A 16993-nucleotide genomic window follows, 5' to 3' on the forward strand; every position below is an offset into this window, starting at 1 on the left:
CCCACTCTGATCGGGTATTGCATCTGTCAGAATACAATGTAAACCGCGATCGACACGCTGTTTGTGTTGATGGAGGAATCGGGTTGAACGAAAAAAAAATTGATAGGTGTATGGCCAGCCTTAGACCATGTTTTATGTTATAACCATATTGAGGATGTAAACTGAAACATGGTCACGTTGGCATGAGGTAGCTGAAAACCATTCAATGTAAAAAAATCTTAACCAGTTGACATCCGCGGTGTTAAACCCCCTTCCCATCCAGGATCTGAGGACAGCAACAATGCACAGGGTGGCCTTACTGCAGCAAGACAATCTCTCTCACGGAGAAATTTCAAGGAAGACAGGTGTTTTCAGATGTGCTGTCCAAGCTCTTCTGCAGAAGCACAAAGAGCAGACAACACAAAGGACTAAAAGTTTGGTGATTGGCCAAGGAAACTTAGCACAGCAGATAAAAGACTCATCATGCTGACCCTTTGCAATCAAAAGAAACTGAAACTGGCAAGATGCTAGTAACCCCATCTACAGTCTGGAGAGATCTGGTTAAGAGCAGTCTTCATGAAAGGCTTGTGGTTAAAAAGCCATACCTCAGATGAAGAAACAACGTCATCAACTCGCGCTTGCACAAAAACACAAGATCTGGTGTGCAGAGAAATTGCAGCAGTTGATCTGGACTGATGAGTCCAAATCTGAAATATTTGGCTGTAACAAGAGACAGTTTAGAGCAGTACAAGGATGAGAGTGGCTGCAGGCAACAGTGTAGCATGGTGGACGTTCCTTGCAGGTTTGGGGCTGTATTTCTGCACACGGAGATGGAAATTTGTTCAGAATTAATGGTCTCTTCAATGCTGAAAAGCACAGACAGATACTTATTCATCATGCAGTACCATCAAAGAGGAGTCAAATCGGTCCAGAATGTATTCTGCAGCAAGACAATGGCCCTAAACATGCAGCCACATTCAAAAGGAACCATCTTCAGTGAAAAGAACAACATAGAGTCCTGGAAGAGACGATATGGCCCCCCACAAAGCACTCCTCTCTAGAGCCTGTCTGGGTTACCATGAAGAGACCAAAGCAACTAAGACAACCCAAATCCATAAAAGATCTGTGTATGGCCAGTTCCTTTAAAAACTGTGTGCAAGTCTAGCTAGGAGGATTTATGCTGTTTTAAAGTCAAAGGGTGGACACGCCAAATATTGATTTGATTTAGGTTGCTAATTAAGAAATAAAAATTATTTTTACATATTTGCAGCTGCTCTGCTTATATTAAATGTTAATCCTACTATGAAGATCCTTGTTAGGGCACTTTTGTTAGTGACAATATTCTTTCACTTTCTCCCAATTGTACTCCTCTGTTGCCACCTTTTCACACTAGCTTCTGATGGGGACTAAAAGTGGCAATTGTATCACAGATTGAGGGGAAGTTATCAAAACTGAAGCAGCTGAGTGAATAACCCCCTAAGTGTCATTCAGTTAACATTTACAACTATTTTAAGGGTATCCACCCAAAACTGAAACATTAGCTCTAGGTGGAGTGGCACTTTCTTGGCACTGCACCTATGAGCCAGACATATAGCCGCATCCTCGGAAAGTTGACGTACAGAGGAGTTCTTAGGTTGAATTGTTGAGCAGAACATTCTCCTTGTAATGATCCCTTTACTTTCTGTCGGGGAGTACGCTGCGTTCTTACCTAATAATTATTCTAATCCCTGAGATTCAGAGTTAAATATCTAGAGCAGAGCTGAATTTAATCAGAAAAGAAAAACTCCTCTCCTGTTTCTGCACCTGTGAATGAACATCCCTTTCCAAAGTGTAGGGAGCGGCGTCTGCACAAGGAAGGCGGGAGCCGTGGCTAAGGAGTATACTTAAGCCCCTGGGTGGCCTACCACTGCTGATCTTTTTATTCAGACCTTTCATCTCTCTGCGCTGCTTCCTGCAGATCTGGAAATCGCAGCCAGATTTGTGTTTAACAGCCATCAGTACGTCCGTCATATGTAGGGCTCCATTTGTTGTTTGTGGTGTTCGGCCCCTTCAGATCGCTAGCAGCCAGATTGGAGCCAGAGAGTTTCATGGGATTCTTCTGGAAGCTGTCAACCGGAGTTTGTGATGAATGAAGAAGATTAAAACCTATTCACCAAGCTGTGTGAATTATTGTCACCATGTTCATGATTTCATCTCCCAATGATTTATCACAGCATTCAATTTGCAAACATATAAATATTGCCTTGGTACGGAACGGTTGTTGTTTCACACAAATCATTTCTTATAATTACTACTTTTATCTCAACTTTTATGGATTGGCTTGGTTTTCTGCTCTCCGTTACAGACGCTTCAATGAACCTGGTGGTATTGTAAGGAGGGTAAACATGGCTTGGCCTGAGTTAAAGATAGAGGTCCGTCTCCCCTTATCTTCAGGAATTTCCATCCAGACCCGTTATCTAGACGTACAACACTTCCTATAGTTAAAAAGAAAGCAGCATCAGTCTGAGTACCACCAGCACTGTAAAAAATAAGACAGAACTGAACCATAACAATGCAGAACACAGACCAGTATGAATGTATGCAACTTACATATGCTATGGAATACATCTTTTTTTAAATGAATGGAATTCCCAGTCATCTCCTCTCTTCACCCCAATTCTCTTCAGCTATGCCCCCCTATCCCTCTCTCTCTCTCTCTCTCTGCCTCCCCCCATTCCCGTCTGCCCTTTCCTTCCTTCACCCCCCTCCCCTCTGGTGACCGCATTAGGTGCGGCTAGTTGTGTAACTGTTACCATTAGATATGCGGAGTTATATTGTGTGTAATATAACAGATCTGTGCTCTGGGGGTCTCACGGAAGATTATTGCAGTCAGTAATTCTCATATAATTGTAGCAATTAGATTTCCTCTTCAGAGTCCGCCTGGCTCCCTGCGAACCCATTGTCAATGTTGGATTGTTTTGGTGCAGATCCACAAGTTCTTCTCTTATATATGTATATGAGATTGAACAATACATTGTGTGTCATCCTGTCTGGTATGTTAGGGTCTCCCACACTGATCTCTGACAGCCCCATCTGCAGCACCCTACATTTTTCTGTGCAATTTGTTTTTATCTGTATGTTAGAATCTTATTTTCTGTGCGTTTAGGAGGGGATCTGATCCAACTGTAATTCTGTGGATTTGTCATTTCTTTTCTGATTATTGCAATTCCACATGTATCTGAGAATAGCTGGACTTGCTGAGCTTAGATTTCTTGATGATCATTGTGTTGTATGATGTATCCATAATTGTTTGTTTTCCCCTTGACATTGGATGGTGCATATTGCTTAAAATTCTGCAGCAGCAAGACAGAAACTGATGTATAACTACAGTGACTGGCAGAACATTTCCAAACATATGACTGGCCATACAAGATAACAGTTTTTTTTCTTTTGCTCTCCTCTCTGTCACACACTGTTCTGTCGTCTTTGTGTTTTATATAGTTTGTATTGAATGTTCCTTATACAGCCACATAACACCCGCTGGCCACCAGCAAACAGACATAAACAACCACTGTCTCTGAATGCTGTAGCTGGAGAAACCGTTCCCACTGATATTGTTCATTTGGGAAAGGAAATATGTGTCTTTCTCAGGAAATGGTTTTCTCCGAATAACTCACTGTGGCTTTTTTTCTTGCAGTCTATTGTGTGTGAAATATTGGTCAGGTTGCAATCTATGAGCGCCGCCACTCTTAGGCCAGTATGTGCTGCGCCATTCCTCGTGCAGAGAATGCATTACCAAGTTCACATCACAACATGTGGGTCAGTGTCTTCTGTAATCATGTTATGCTGTCCATCTGTGCACCTGCCCTGTCACTTTGGCCTGATCGGTCTAGAAACTGTGTGTGAAATCCTAACCCTGGCTATATTGTAGTCCCCTCCTTGGCTTGTTAAAACAGATGTAGAACATGTGAGGGTCGGGCTGAGTCGTTTTACATCCCATTGTCTCTCCGCATACAACACAGGAAACGTCTTCCACACAAATCCTGACACCTCTTACCACTTTGAAGCTGGATTCAGTTCTCAGCAGGCCCCGCCAGTCAGTCCTGTCTGTATTTCATTTCAGAGGCCACAATAAAATATCATCATGTTTTTGTAGAATTTCTGTAATATAATCCGTGAGTGGGCAAACATTTTTTTACTTTTTATTGTGAAGTTTAACCACAAAGGTTATGGTGAGGTGGGCTAGGGACCAAAAAGCCTCTATTAAACCAATGTAGACTGAAAGCTCTGTTGGTGCGAATTGCCCAACCTGCAGTAATTGTCACCATATAGCAATCTGGAATATGTTATGTAAGGGTGACCATATACACTAGATAGTCACAAGATAAAATGGCCCATTCACACCTCGCCCCAAAGCAGTTCTAACACAGTTTGCCTTGTGTCTTGTATGTGCAGTTCACACACTGTGCTGCAGTGGTTTGCACTCCAGAAAAACCTCACTTTCTATCGTTCCCTTACCATCCTATTGCTGGCCATACACGTAACAGTCTGATTCATTGCTAGCATTCACCCTAAAGTCTTAAAGAAATTTCTGGCTAGGTGCCAAAAAAAAAAGCTGGCGGACCTAATGGCCTTTGGTGTCATTGAAAACGATCAGATTGGTACAGGAAAATTTACAGTTGGTAGTATGTTAAACAACTGCTTTCAACTTGTCATAGGACTGAATAGTCAATTGGATTAAAAAGTAAAATAAAATATCTATGTATGTCCGACATAGGGCTGATCTCACATGAGCAATTTGCAACAAACCCTTCCAATATATGGGCTCCCATAAATACTACAATGAGGATAAATCCCTTCTATCGCAAGATTGTGGGGTCAAAGTGATTCAGCCTCGTCCTAGAACACCCCCTGTACCTCCTCCTAAGGCCTGGTTCACTCTAGGGCTGCAACAACTAATCGACATAATCGATTATAATCGATTATTGAAAAAGTTGTCAACTATTTAGGATACAGCCGGATAGCCTTCATAAACGCGCGGTAAGAAACGCACGGCAAACGCACATATTCCGTACGCCCAGGTGTGAACCCAGCCTTAAGGCCATCTATTCAGTCTCAGCTGATTGTTGGGTAAATCATCACAGGAGAATTTGAACTGAACATTGAATTCAGTGGGCTCCAGCAGAGCTGAGCAATGCAGAGAGATTAACTCTCTCCTGGATGGCAGTGAAAACTTTCTTTACAAGAAAATGTTTTGTCAGTAAATGGTTGCAGATTGTAGGCCTCTCCGAGACTGTGGCCCCTCATGGGTGCTTTGATCACTCATTGACCATTTGCTGCCCTGGCATGTCTGCAGCATGTGGCTGGAGCAGTAAATAATGAGCGCACATGTTTGTTTCAGGAGTGTTGCATGTTTGGAGCCCCCGAGACAGCTAATGAGGGTCCTCACTTCAGGGGGCTCTGGCATGGGGGGTTGAAATACTCTGTATATGTGAAGAAGAGGATGATGTATACACAACGCACTGACACTTCACTCTGCTCCATTGTGACCAAATTCAGAAAATTCTCCTCACGTCGCTTTGCTGAATATACAGTAATTGTAAATGCGGCTGGGCCTCACAGCTGTATAATATATTTCTCCTGATTAATATCATATTGCTCCCCCATTTTTTTCTGTGTCCTGCTGTTAGATATTGCTGTCTGAGCTGCATTTTCTAGGACTGTCTGTATTGATAACGATCAAATGACGCTCTTCTATGACACATCTTGTCGCTACAGGGGAAGAATTGCTTGAAAGTGTCTGTGATTTGCTTTCTGCTGGTCATGTCTCTTAAAAAAAAAAAAATTTCCTTCAAACTTCATTTTCCAGTGCAGGGTTGCATCTGATTGGCTGCTGAACAGACAGCGCACAAATTTCAGCAAATGAAGCAAACTTTGTCGCTTGACCGGTGCAGACAGTCTCTCACCACATCGGCTAAAAATTTCCCACTGAGCTGTTTGGCTTTATGTATAGGGCAAATAATAACAATCTTTTTTTCTTTTTTTTTTTTACTGGATTTTGTTGATAAATAAATAACATACATACATACAATAAACCATACCAAAGAAAACTCACGTCCTTCATTGTTAAATACAGAGTGCAATTATGGCTGGTTTAAGCTAAGCAAAACATACATATATCATGCAAATACATGTACAATTTCATGTGAATAATATAGTCTCTGGTTGTAACCATCTGGGGATGATGCTGTAAGGGGTGAATAAGCCCATGGACCCCTCTCTGTGGAGCCCCTATTAATGTATATTAGTTGAGGCATTTTGTTTCTATTGCTACAACCACATACACTGTTTGGTTACTGATGACAGTGACTAAAAACCCTGAAGACTTGATTGTACCCATATACATTAGAGAACTGTCACCTTTACAAGGATTGTGTTGCTCTCTTGATGTAAAAGGAAAGGGGATCATTATTCTGATTTTATCTCGCACATCCCTGCTGCCCTCCTGACGTCTGCCTCTTAAGAGTTGGATGCATGGCCATCAATTGGATGTCCACATCTGATCGCTGTACGGATTTAACTTGGAAGTGTGATAAGCAATCTGTGCGGTTTGCTTTTCTTTGCTGTGTAGAGTGTAAGAGGGGAGGTCTCGCTGTGGGGTGTGAGTAGCTTCTCTCCAGCCCTCTCACATTACATTCTTCTCTTTCCCTGTCAACAGGACTTCTACCTACAATTCTGTTCAGAAGACCTTGTAGGGCTTCGTGCTGCACTTCTGACATGCAGCTGCTTGGCTGGACCGTTGTTCTGTGGACACAGCTAGGTCCAGGACAGGCACCTCCGGCCCCAAAATTTCCCAAAACTTTCCCCAACTTTTCCTTTCCTGTAAAACATAGCTTATTATAGGCGACTCTTCAGAGCTGTTGGAGCCCCAGACGTGGCTGAACTGTCCGCAGTGCTGAGTATAAGGTGGAATAATTTGGGATAAGGAATTCCTCTCTACGGACTCTTGGCAAGATCACCATGTCTGTGAGTAGGAAAAATTCAGGACGACGCTCCTATTACTACCGATTATTGGGGAGATCGCAGCTTCAGAGGCAACACAGTCGGTCGCGGAGTCGCAGCAGACCGTCCAAGAGTGGTAATAATTCTTTACAAACATATCGGGCAGGGATGAGTAGAGCTGTTAGCAGCTAATCAGATTCTTTGATTTTCTGGTGTTGGTTCAGCAAAGATGGAATTGGATTGATTGCTGCTTTGAATTAACTTCCAGTAAACTAGACAAATTGGGGGGAACTAATATAAAGTTAAGTTCTATTTCAACAGTTGTGGTTGCCCATAGCAACCTATCAGCTTATATCTTTCATTTTTTCCCACACAGTTTAGAAAATGAAAATGTAAAAGCTGATTGGCTGCTTTCCAGCTGAGACAAAGTTTAGTTCCAGACACTTTTTATTAATTATCCCCCACTGTGCCAAAGATTTTGTATCAAACTTTTTTAAAGGGAATTTAGGGGTTTTCTGGCATTAGAAAGGGTTGTTGGTGAGTGTGAAGAGGAAAACCGTTGAGGTTGCCTTAGAGTTGGTGAGTGTGAAATGTTCAGAGTCTGTCAGTTAAAGGAGGGGACAAGGAAGTATGGCTGGAGAGCGTCTGTGTGACATTCCATAATTAAAAGGGCCATGACACCTAACAGAAAAAGCTACTTTGCAAGAAAGGGCCACTGGGATCATTTATATCTGTGTTTTAAAATTTTGCACACCATACAGAAGAAGAATGTTTACATCAGTTTTGCTGCGCTCTGCTACAAAATGACATTTGTCATCATTTTTCATGCTATTATTAAGGTGCCCATACACTGTTATTCATGCTATTATTAAGGTGCCCATACAATCGTACAATAATCGCAAAGTGTATGGAAGGCGTGCGACCGTAATCCCTCAGGGGGGCGAGCTTGCGATAATCGCAAGTACGATCTGCCTGTCCAAGATGGGCAGATCGTAAGTTTTTTAAATTACTTTACAACCCTCGCAAGACAAAAGTCTTGCGAGGGTTGTAAAGTGTATGGCCACCTTTAGAGACGAACTCCGCTAGAACATTTACAGTCATCTGTTGAAATATGGGGTTGGAATAGGGGTTGGACCCCATCTTGTCTGGAGTAAAGTGAACTCATTGTCATGTTCAAGAAACCAGTTTCAGATGGTTTTAGCTTTGTGACATGGTGTGTTATCCTGCTGGAAGTAGCCATCAGAAGTTGGGTACACTGTGGTTATAAAGGGATGGACATGGTCAGCAACAATAATCAGGTAGGCTGTGACATTTAAATAATGCTCAATTGGTACTAAGGGGCCCAAAGTGTTGCAAGAAAATATCCCCCAAAACATTACACCACCACCAGCCTGAACCGTTGATACAAGGCAGGATGGATCCATGCTTTCATGTTGTTTATGTCAAATTCTGACCTGACTATCTGAATGTTGCAGCAGAAATAGAGACTCTTCAGACCAGGCAACATTTTTCCAATCTACTATTTTTTTATTTTGGTGAGCCTGTGTGAATTGTAGCATTAGGTTCCTATGCTTAGCTGATAGGAGTGGCACCCAGTGTGGTCTTCTGCTGCTGTAGCCGATTTGCTTTAAGGTTCAATGTGTTGTGCGTTCAGAGATGCTCTTCTGCATACCTTGGTTATAACAAGTGTTTGAGTTACTGTTGCCTTTCTATTAGCTTTAACCAGTCTCGCCATTCTCCTTTGACCCCTGGCATCAATGAGGCATTTTTGCCCAGAGAACAGACCATTCTCTGTAAAACCTAGAGATGGTTGTACATGAAAATCCCAGTAGATCAAACGTTTCTGAAATACCCAGACCAACCTGACTGGCACCACAACAACCGTGCCACATTTAAAGTCATTTAACGTAGTATTAAACTCTCAAACTTTTTTCTAGTAATGAATCCATATCCATGGGTGTGGAATTCGTATCGGCCGACGCCCGGGACATGTAGTTCCGGGCGCCGGGCAAGTGCTTTTTTCGCTGTTTTAGCCCTGCTACGGACAAGTATCGGGTTTTCCTAAAATGAGCACCGAGAGCGGCGCTGCGAGCGGGGGACGTGGAGCGCCGAGAGCGGATGGGCGGGGACGGAACGTGGAGCGCTGACAGCGGGGACAGAGCAGGGGCGTGGAGTAGTGACAGGCTCTTTCACCTCCCATAGCCTCTGTCCTCTGCGGCCGCTGCACGTTCCTGTCAGACTCACAGGAGTTCTAGCAACAGTGCCTGCTAGAGGTGACAGGTTCAATAAAGAGTACCTGTCACCTCCAAATGCTATCACACAGGGGATTGTTAACCCCTGTGTGATAGCAATACAGTTAAGTTTAAAAAAAATAGTTAAAAAGAAAAGGTGGTGTGCGATCCTTGACTGCCCGGTCATCGTGCACAAAATCGAGCGGATGGCTGGGTGGTCACGGAATCGCACACCACCGCCGATCGTGCTGTCAGTGCCATTATTTTCTAATGTCACCCCAGTCATGCCAAGCAGATTGCGCGTTTACCTGCTGCAATACCGCCCGGGCGATCACACACAATCATAGTTGAAAACACTGCGCGGTGCATGTCGTGAAAATAGGTACATCTACCTTTTTTCAGCGATTGTCACGCAGATGTAACCCCATACATGCGGATGCAACCGCTGGATGCAACCACACACGATCGCACGTCCCAGGAATCCCCAAGTCTGCACTAACCCTAAAGGGTAAATTCACTAGTAATTTAGGAAAATGGAATTACCCGCACAAATCTCCCTCCTGCTATACTTACCTTTTGGTGAACGGTCCTTCCCGTCCACCAGTACAGGTGTACTATCTGTACCTGTTCCATATATTCTGAATTTCGCTCGCAAATTTCAAGCACTCGTTGGTCAGCGCAGTCACCTGACAGCATTGACCAATGAGAAGCGCTTCTTAGCACCGCTAAATACGGTTTTGGTTAAAATAATTTCTTTTTGTATCAGGACAAGTAGATTGTCATGAGGGACAAGTAGATTCGGCCCCCGCTTTAGTGCTTGGACAAGTAGTTTTTTCAAAAATGTCCACACCCCTGATATCCAACAAATATACATTACTCAGCAAAGTATTTCTTTACATTCTTGCCCAATCACTTATAAGCATCATGTTTCTGAACAGCTGGCTCCAACTTTCTCAGTTTGGCCTCCCTGAACTTCCTGATAAGTACAAGATCACAAGGGACAGAGCAGTCTCCAGCAGCTATTCATCTACTAGCCTGGAAAGGGGACAGGGAGGAAGGGAGTGGCTTGCCTAGCTGTGTCTGTGTGTTTGTGGAGACGCACAGACCTTAGTTTAATATCACTTTAAATCACCTTTTTTCCCTGTTCTGATGCTCGTTTTGAACCTCCACAGATAATCTTGACCATGTCTACATGCCTAAATGCATTGAGTTGTTGCCAAGTGATTGGATGATAAGATATTTGCAATAACGAGCAGTTGAACAGGTATGCCTAATAAAGTGGACGGTGAGTGTATTTCCACTACTGTGCAGGGCTGAATTTCAGTTATGCAATACCCCGCCCCTCCCCTTCCAAGGTCACATTTGTCGTCACCTCTGACTTTTGTTGCCTCAGAGATCAATAAATCTTTTATAAGCCCATTGCCAACTGAAACTTTTTATTTAGTTGTAGATAGCATGGAGAAGCGCTAGGGCCTCTGCCTGGTTTTTATTGGCATCTTTGTTCATATTAGTAAGATTTTCCCTCACGTCTTGTCATGACAGGACGTGATTGGACATTTCTCCCAACAGGGACAAATAAAAACATTCTAGGGTAGAGAAGGGTTAAAATTTCTGACAATGTTTTTATTGTATTTGTTTGGGCTTGTGTATTATTGTCCATGACATTTTGTCCCCGTGACATCTGCATCCCTGATTCCTTGCATTTGTGTCAGAGATAGGAATTCAGGAAAAATGTTCCCAGTAGAGTCTGTTAAATATAAAAAAAATGTTCTGTTAAATATAAACTTGACAGCAATTAACTCTCTTCCTCCTGCCCTGATGGAGTAGTAGTGAAGGTTTCCTTTTAAATGTTTCTGATAAGTTACTTCACCTTTACAGTTTTAAGCTGTTTTTATATAGCTTATCATGATGACCTGTCTCTGTATAGCAGTGTCATGAGGACCTGTCTCCATATGTCAATGGTAGGAGGATCGGTCTCCATGAAGCAAGCAATGAATTTAATGCCCATGTGAATGAAGCATTTGTTCAGGGATAATAGCAATGCGAGGTGTGGGCTCTTTGTATGGAAACACTTCTTTCCCGTGACCTTGAACACTTTTGCAATGTCTGGAGGTCAAGAAAGGACTTATAAGTCAGAAATGAAAGGGTAACTCCGCTGTATGGGCAAGTGTGACTCTAATCTACAATCGTTTCCTTCCTTCTTTCCTGGCTCTTAAATGTGTCACTGTGTCCAGAGGGAGACACTCATATATTATTACAGTGTAGTTGGGATGTGGCTTTGTCGGTGGAATTCAGATCATTATCGTCCTTTTCTGCGTGATTATAACATTTGTTGTACTGCTCTCTGAAAATTAGATACATTTATGTGAAACCAGAATTGCATAAATACAACTTATCTGTGTTCTTGAGGGAGGCATTTAGGCCTTGTTCACACCAAGCGGGTTCCAGGAGCAGAGCAGAGCAGTTACAGACCGGATCAAAACTGCGTCCAATGTATACCAATGGTATTTTGGGCTCTAGTTCACACCGCAGCATTCAGTTCCAGAGCATGTAAAAAAACTGCAGCAAGCCCTATTTTACCTGCTCTGGAACGCATGCAAACTCATCAAAAGCGCATGCAAACGCCCTGGAACACTGAAAGCCCATTTTAAACTTGTTTTGTTTTTTTGTAACCAAAAACGTCCCGGAACGCGGAAAAAAACGCGGCACACACCACTGCACTGCGTGTGCAGAAACTCATGCAGATCTGGTCTGCATTTGGTGTCAACAAGCCCGGGAGACAAAACACTTTCTCCTGGAAAGGTTTGCTCTGCTCGAACGAGCACAGTAAACCTTTCTCTGCTCTGTTTTTTTTTTCTCCTGACATCGGAGCCGCCGGCTGCCGTAAGTCAGAAATAAAAAATAATCCACCATAGGAATGCATAGCTAGATTCCTATTGGCTATTTCACTTTGCAATAGCCAATAGCAAACTAGCTATTGCACCCGCCCTCTGCTGCGGCCAATCAGCAGAGGTGGACCTGAAGTTCTTCTAGTGATTCACAGCAGCAGAGGGCAGGTGCAATAGCTAGTTTGCTATTGGCTATTGCAAAGTGCAAATGCAGCTTTTTTCTCTCTTTAAAATTGGATTTCAGGTGCGTTCCAGTGCATTTGCATGCGTCTGCATGCATTTTGATGCGTTCTATTGCGATCCGATGCAGCTTAAATAGGGCAAGCAGTATTTTTTCTGACTGCATCGGAACGGACTGGTGTGAATAGAGAACCAGAAATCCAATAGGAAAGAATTGTGATCTATTTTTGCTGCAGCAGCCAAATTGAACGGACTGCATCACAACTACATCTGGTATGAACTAGCCCTAGAAGGTATTGCTCATTAGTAAAATGATTTATATATTTGTTTAGTTACAACCTTTAAGATACCCATATATGTCTCAAGTTTCAGCCAGAATTGGCTCCACCTGGCTCGACAAAAATTGGATTTCAAAATCGACCAATCAAATGCAGTCACTGTTAACCACTTGCTGACCGGAGCAATTTCTTGATATTTGCAAACATGATAAAATCTGAATTTTTGGCTAGAAAACAGCTTCACACAACGCAGCACCGTACAAGCGATCAGATCCTCCTCTCTATTCACATTTGCACCCTTAACCCCGCTTTGCTCACCTCTGCACCCCAAACCTCTCTTCTCTGCTTACTTCTACATTCCTTCTGCTCCTCCCTGCACCCCCCTTTTGGGCCTAGTTCTGCAACCCCTCTTTGCTCACTTTGCACCCCAAATCCCCCCTCTCTGCTTACCTCTGCTGCAGCACCTTTCAAGTGTGGTACCTGGTGGCAGGCAGGACTTCCAAGCCTGCTTCTGACATGTGGGGAGCATTCAGTGGTTCTAATAGCAGGTGGGACTTCCAGGGGCTGGATTTACATATGAATGTTTCAGAATTTACATATACACACTTTAACAAGGCAGGGCTGCCAGAGATAGTGACAGATTTAGCAAGCTTCACTGTGATCTCAGGGCACAGCCCTCCAGTGACAGGTGAACAAGTAGGCCTGCCCCAGTAAATCTGGGACCATTGGCAAGCTTGCTCCTGCCAAACCGCACCAAGCCAAATTCAGGTAGCGGTGCTGCTAAAAGTCATGCCTGCAGTATGTTGGTGGTGTTGAATGGCGGTTGTATTTGATCTCATGTCCATAGGTGTTCTTGTCAAACTCTGCTTTTACTATTCAGATGCAAATGCAGGCATTGGATTGCAAATGGCTATCAGTGTATGACGAGAAGGTTGCATTTCATTTGCTTTGCCTGCAGTTCAAATGCACCTCAATAGTACATTCTGTATCCAAAGGAACAACGCAGAACAAGTCAAATGTAGCCTTTGACCTGCCATGTGTACGTCTAATTAAGGTCAATGGGATTCTAATATCGTGAATGCACGTAGAATGTCAAACAATGCCTGTTGACATAAGCCCTTTATCTGCCAGTCTTTGAAAGTCACTGGCAAAGGCTCTACACTGTTCTGCAGTTTCCTAAGAGTCATGTGACTCTTCCGCACGGTAGGTGCCCAGAATTGGCAAACTTATCCCAGTATTATGCGGCATGTTTGACGGGAACTACCAGATAACAAAACCGTTTTGTACTTTAGGTGAGTCATGTGTTAGTATGAATGACTCTCTGGGAAGCGACAGAACGCAAGCTGGAGGAGACGTGCCAGATTCTATCAGGAAATTAAGCTGCAATTTTCATCTGTTAGATGGGAGTTCCTCTTTTACGCTCATGTGTTCTATATAAAGTTGTGTTTTTGTAACCAGATCAGCAAGATTTTTATCCATTGTGGCTAAAAACTGACCATTATTATTATTACTCAGGATTTATATGGCACTAACAATTTGCGCTTTTTATCTCTCACGTGCTTTTTAACACGTGAGAGATGGTACAATTACAATACAATACCATACAGAGAGATTAGAATATGTAAAAAAGGAGCACATTGCTATAGGTATACATTATTATAGGTAGGGATGCACAGATACTTTTCGAGTACCAGTGCCGATACTTGGCATTTTCATGAGAACTACCAGGGTTGCAGCGGTTGCAGCTGGGACCTGGCTCTGGCACTCCACCACTGTCCTGAAATCATTAGTCTGTATTGTTTTAGAAAAACTGTCACATGACAATAAACAAAAATGTATCAGTACTAGTACTTGTAAGTACTCGGCAAGTACCAGTACTTGTACTCACAAAACTGGTATCTGTGCATCGCTTTATTTATATTCATAAAAACAAAATCGTACATTAAAACAGAGATGTACAAATCCCACAAGCTCCGTGTGCTCCTTACACATGACAGCTGCCTCCTAATTTTTTAATTTTTCTCTAGTGTAGTCTTGGAGCTCAAAAGTATCGGTACATGTACTCGTACTTGTACCGAGTACTGTACTTGGTATCTGTGCAACCCTAATTATAGGCATACATTGTTATAGATGTACATTGCTTTAGGCTGGGTTCACACCTATGCGTATTACGCATGCACGTCTGTCGCGTGACCGTCACGCGGTTTTTTTACCGCGATTCGCGGTAAAAAAATTGCGCGACCGTCGCGCGATTCCGAAGGCTACTTGGCTGTATCCCAATTGAAAACGCCCTCCAAAACGGCCCAAAGAAGTACATGTACTTGTTTGGGCGTCAGCCGTTTTGTAGGGCGTTCAGACGGGCGGAAATACGGAAAGGTGTGAACCATACCCATAGAAAACAATGGGATTTTCATGGTTGTACGTTTTGTAGAGCGTTCATAGAGCGTTGAACGCCCGACAAAACGGAAAGGTGTGAACGGGGCTTTAAGCATTGTGTGAGGAGCACTGGCTGACACAGTGTTGATGTGGTGATGGGAGATGGAGCTGGGAGAGATGAAGAGAACCAGTCCAGTAGGGAAACTGGTACTGGAACAAGCTTGTCTGGCTGGGGGACAAAATCTTTGTTGCTGTATCATACTGCAATATCCCCTGTGAGGGAAGATCTTTTGTTATTCTTTTTTTTGTATATAAGTAAAAGTGGTGAAAATTTTAAATTTGTTCCACCCAGCTTAAATTTCAAAGTTAGGTGACCCTCCTCTAATGTTATAACTCTGGCGTTGTCGCACTGTTTTGGTATCCATGCCGGATTCTCGCTTTTCTGTCTCCATACCAGATTTCCATCTCTGTCCTATGTTCTTGGCTGTCAGCCTATTGGAGGTCACAGGGCCGCAGCCAATCTGCCCTCTTCCTTCCCTATTTTTGGGCTCAGATCAGTGCTCACCTGTTGCTCAACGGTTCAGTAACAAATCTGTTTTCTGCTGCCGGACCCTCCTGTGTTCCTTGTGATTTCCCTTGGATTTTCTGGAGTTATTCCTTGATCCCTTGTTCCGCTGGACTCCTTGTGTACCCCTCTGGATTCCCTGCTTGACAGTTTTCCATCCTAGCTGTTCCCTGTGTTCCTGTTTGCTCAGTCCCTTATGTTCCCCTGTGGTAGTCGCTTTGCATTCACAAGGGTGATGTACAGTAAGTAGCCTGATCTGCTTGATCACTATTTGCTTTTGTGCTCCCTCACTTCAATCTGTGTGTCTGCTTTCCCTTTTAACCTGCCTGCTTCCTCTCAGTCTCAGTTTCACGAGTATGAGTACTTGTGAAAATGCCCAGTATTGGCACTGACTGGTGCATACCTACTTCAAAATATAATGCATTGCTGGGACTTGTAGTCCTGCATAGTTCGTGCTATTCTGCATTGCTGTATAACAATTATACAGCAATGCAGAATAGCACCAGCTGTGCAGGACTACAAGTCCCAGCAATACATTATAATAAAAATCAGCAATGCAGAATACTAATCCTCTTCCGCGTCTCGGCGGCCAGGGGACGGGTCTAAGTGGAGAGGCTCCTCTCCCATACAGCAGAATGTGCCTGCAGCACAAGCTTTTCAGATGAGCCAACCCTGTTTTTCCTGCATACTGGGGCAGGTGTTGGAGGCAGCATTACAACACAAGAGCTCCTTAATTCATTTTTCCACATCTGATGGTGATTGGCTGGATACCAAACAGGCCATTTACTGCCTAGCCCTGATGCCCTATGTACTGGGTGCTGTTGATTTGCACCCATCTACCAATTGAACCTTCATGTCTGAGGGAGGAAGTGTATAGAAATTACATACACTTCCATTCTGTTTCTTTTTTCAGTCGCTCCCTGGCAATAATGATGCATGACATTCCCCAACCAATGCCTTAGCATTTCCTCATATTGGCTGCCTTTGTAAATGTATTAGCATTTTCTGCTTATTGTGTAATTTGACCTTTATGGAATGACAAGCAACCATTGGCCAAGCTCGTGTAAATATCTATGTGGCATTTATGATACTCCAAAGGAAGTGGCCAGTACTCAGATGCTGCAACACAGGTTCGCTGTTAAAAACATTTTTGCCACAACAACCCTCACATAAAGATGTCTGACCTTACCTTCCCAAATTGGTGGCATATAAGTGTGGAGAAGACAGACTGGGGTTTGGTACTTTTGCCCTTGTTCTCTTTATCAAGAGTTCAACCTCCAGCCAGTTTTGTCCATAACTACATCTTTTGCCAAGCTAGCCTCCCTTCCTTTTGGAAACCTGCTTTGTCCATTTTTAACTCAACTTGACTCCCGATTTAGAATTGTTGATACATTGGAACATACACTTTTCACATTTTCTATTCCATTCTCATATTTGCATATCATTGTCAATGATTCTCATTATCGAATTAGTTGCTTCCGATTAGTTGATTCAGCACCCAAATGCTCAGCCAAC

The 16993-nt window shown here is 43.2% G+C and overlaps 1 protein-coding gene across 1 annotated transcript in view; it reads left to right on the top strand.

Moving 5' to 3' along the window:
- Positions 1-6851: 6851 nt before the first annotated feature.
- Positions 6852-16993, top strand: part of DAB2IP (DAB2 interacting protein) — a gene marked incomplete at its 3' end in the record, with an annotated part of 219584 nt that continues 209442 nt past the window's right edge. The window contains exon 1 of the mRNA XM_018564654.1: positions 6852-7096. Coding sequence (XP_018420156.1) covers positions 6979-7096 — 118 coding nt within the window. The remainder of the gene's footprint in view (positions 7097-16993) is intronic.

The sequence above is a fragment of the Nanorana parkeri genome, unplaced genomic scaffold (genome assembly GCF_000935625.1).
Source record: "Nanorana parkeri isolate BGI_ZX_2015 unplaced genomic scaffold, ASM93562v1 scaffold770, whole genome shotgun sequence".
NCBI classification, from domain to species: domain Eukaryota; kingdom Metazoa; phylum Chordata; class Amphibia; order Anura; family Dicroglossidae; genus Nanorana; species Nanorana parkeri.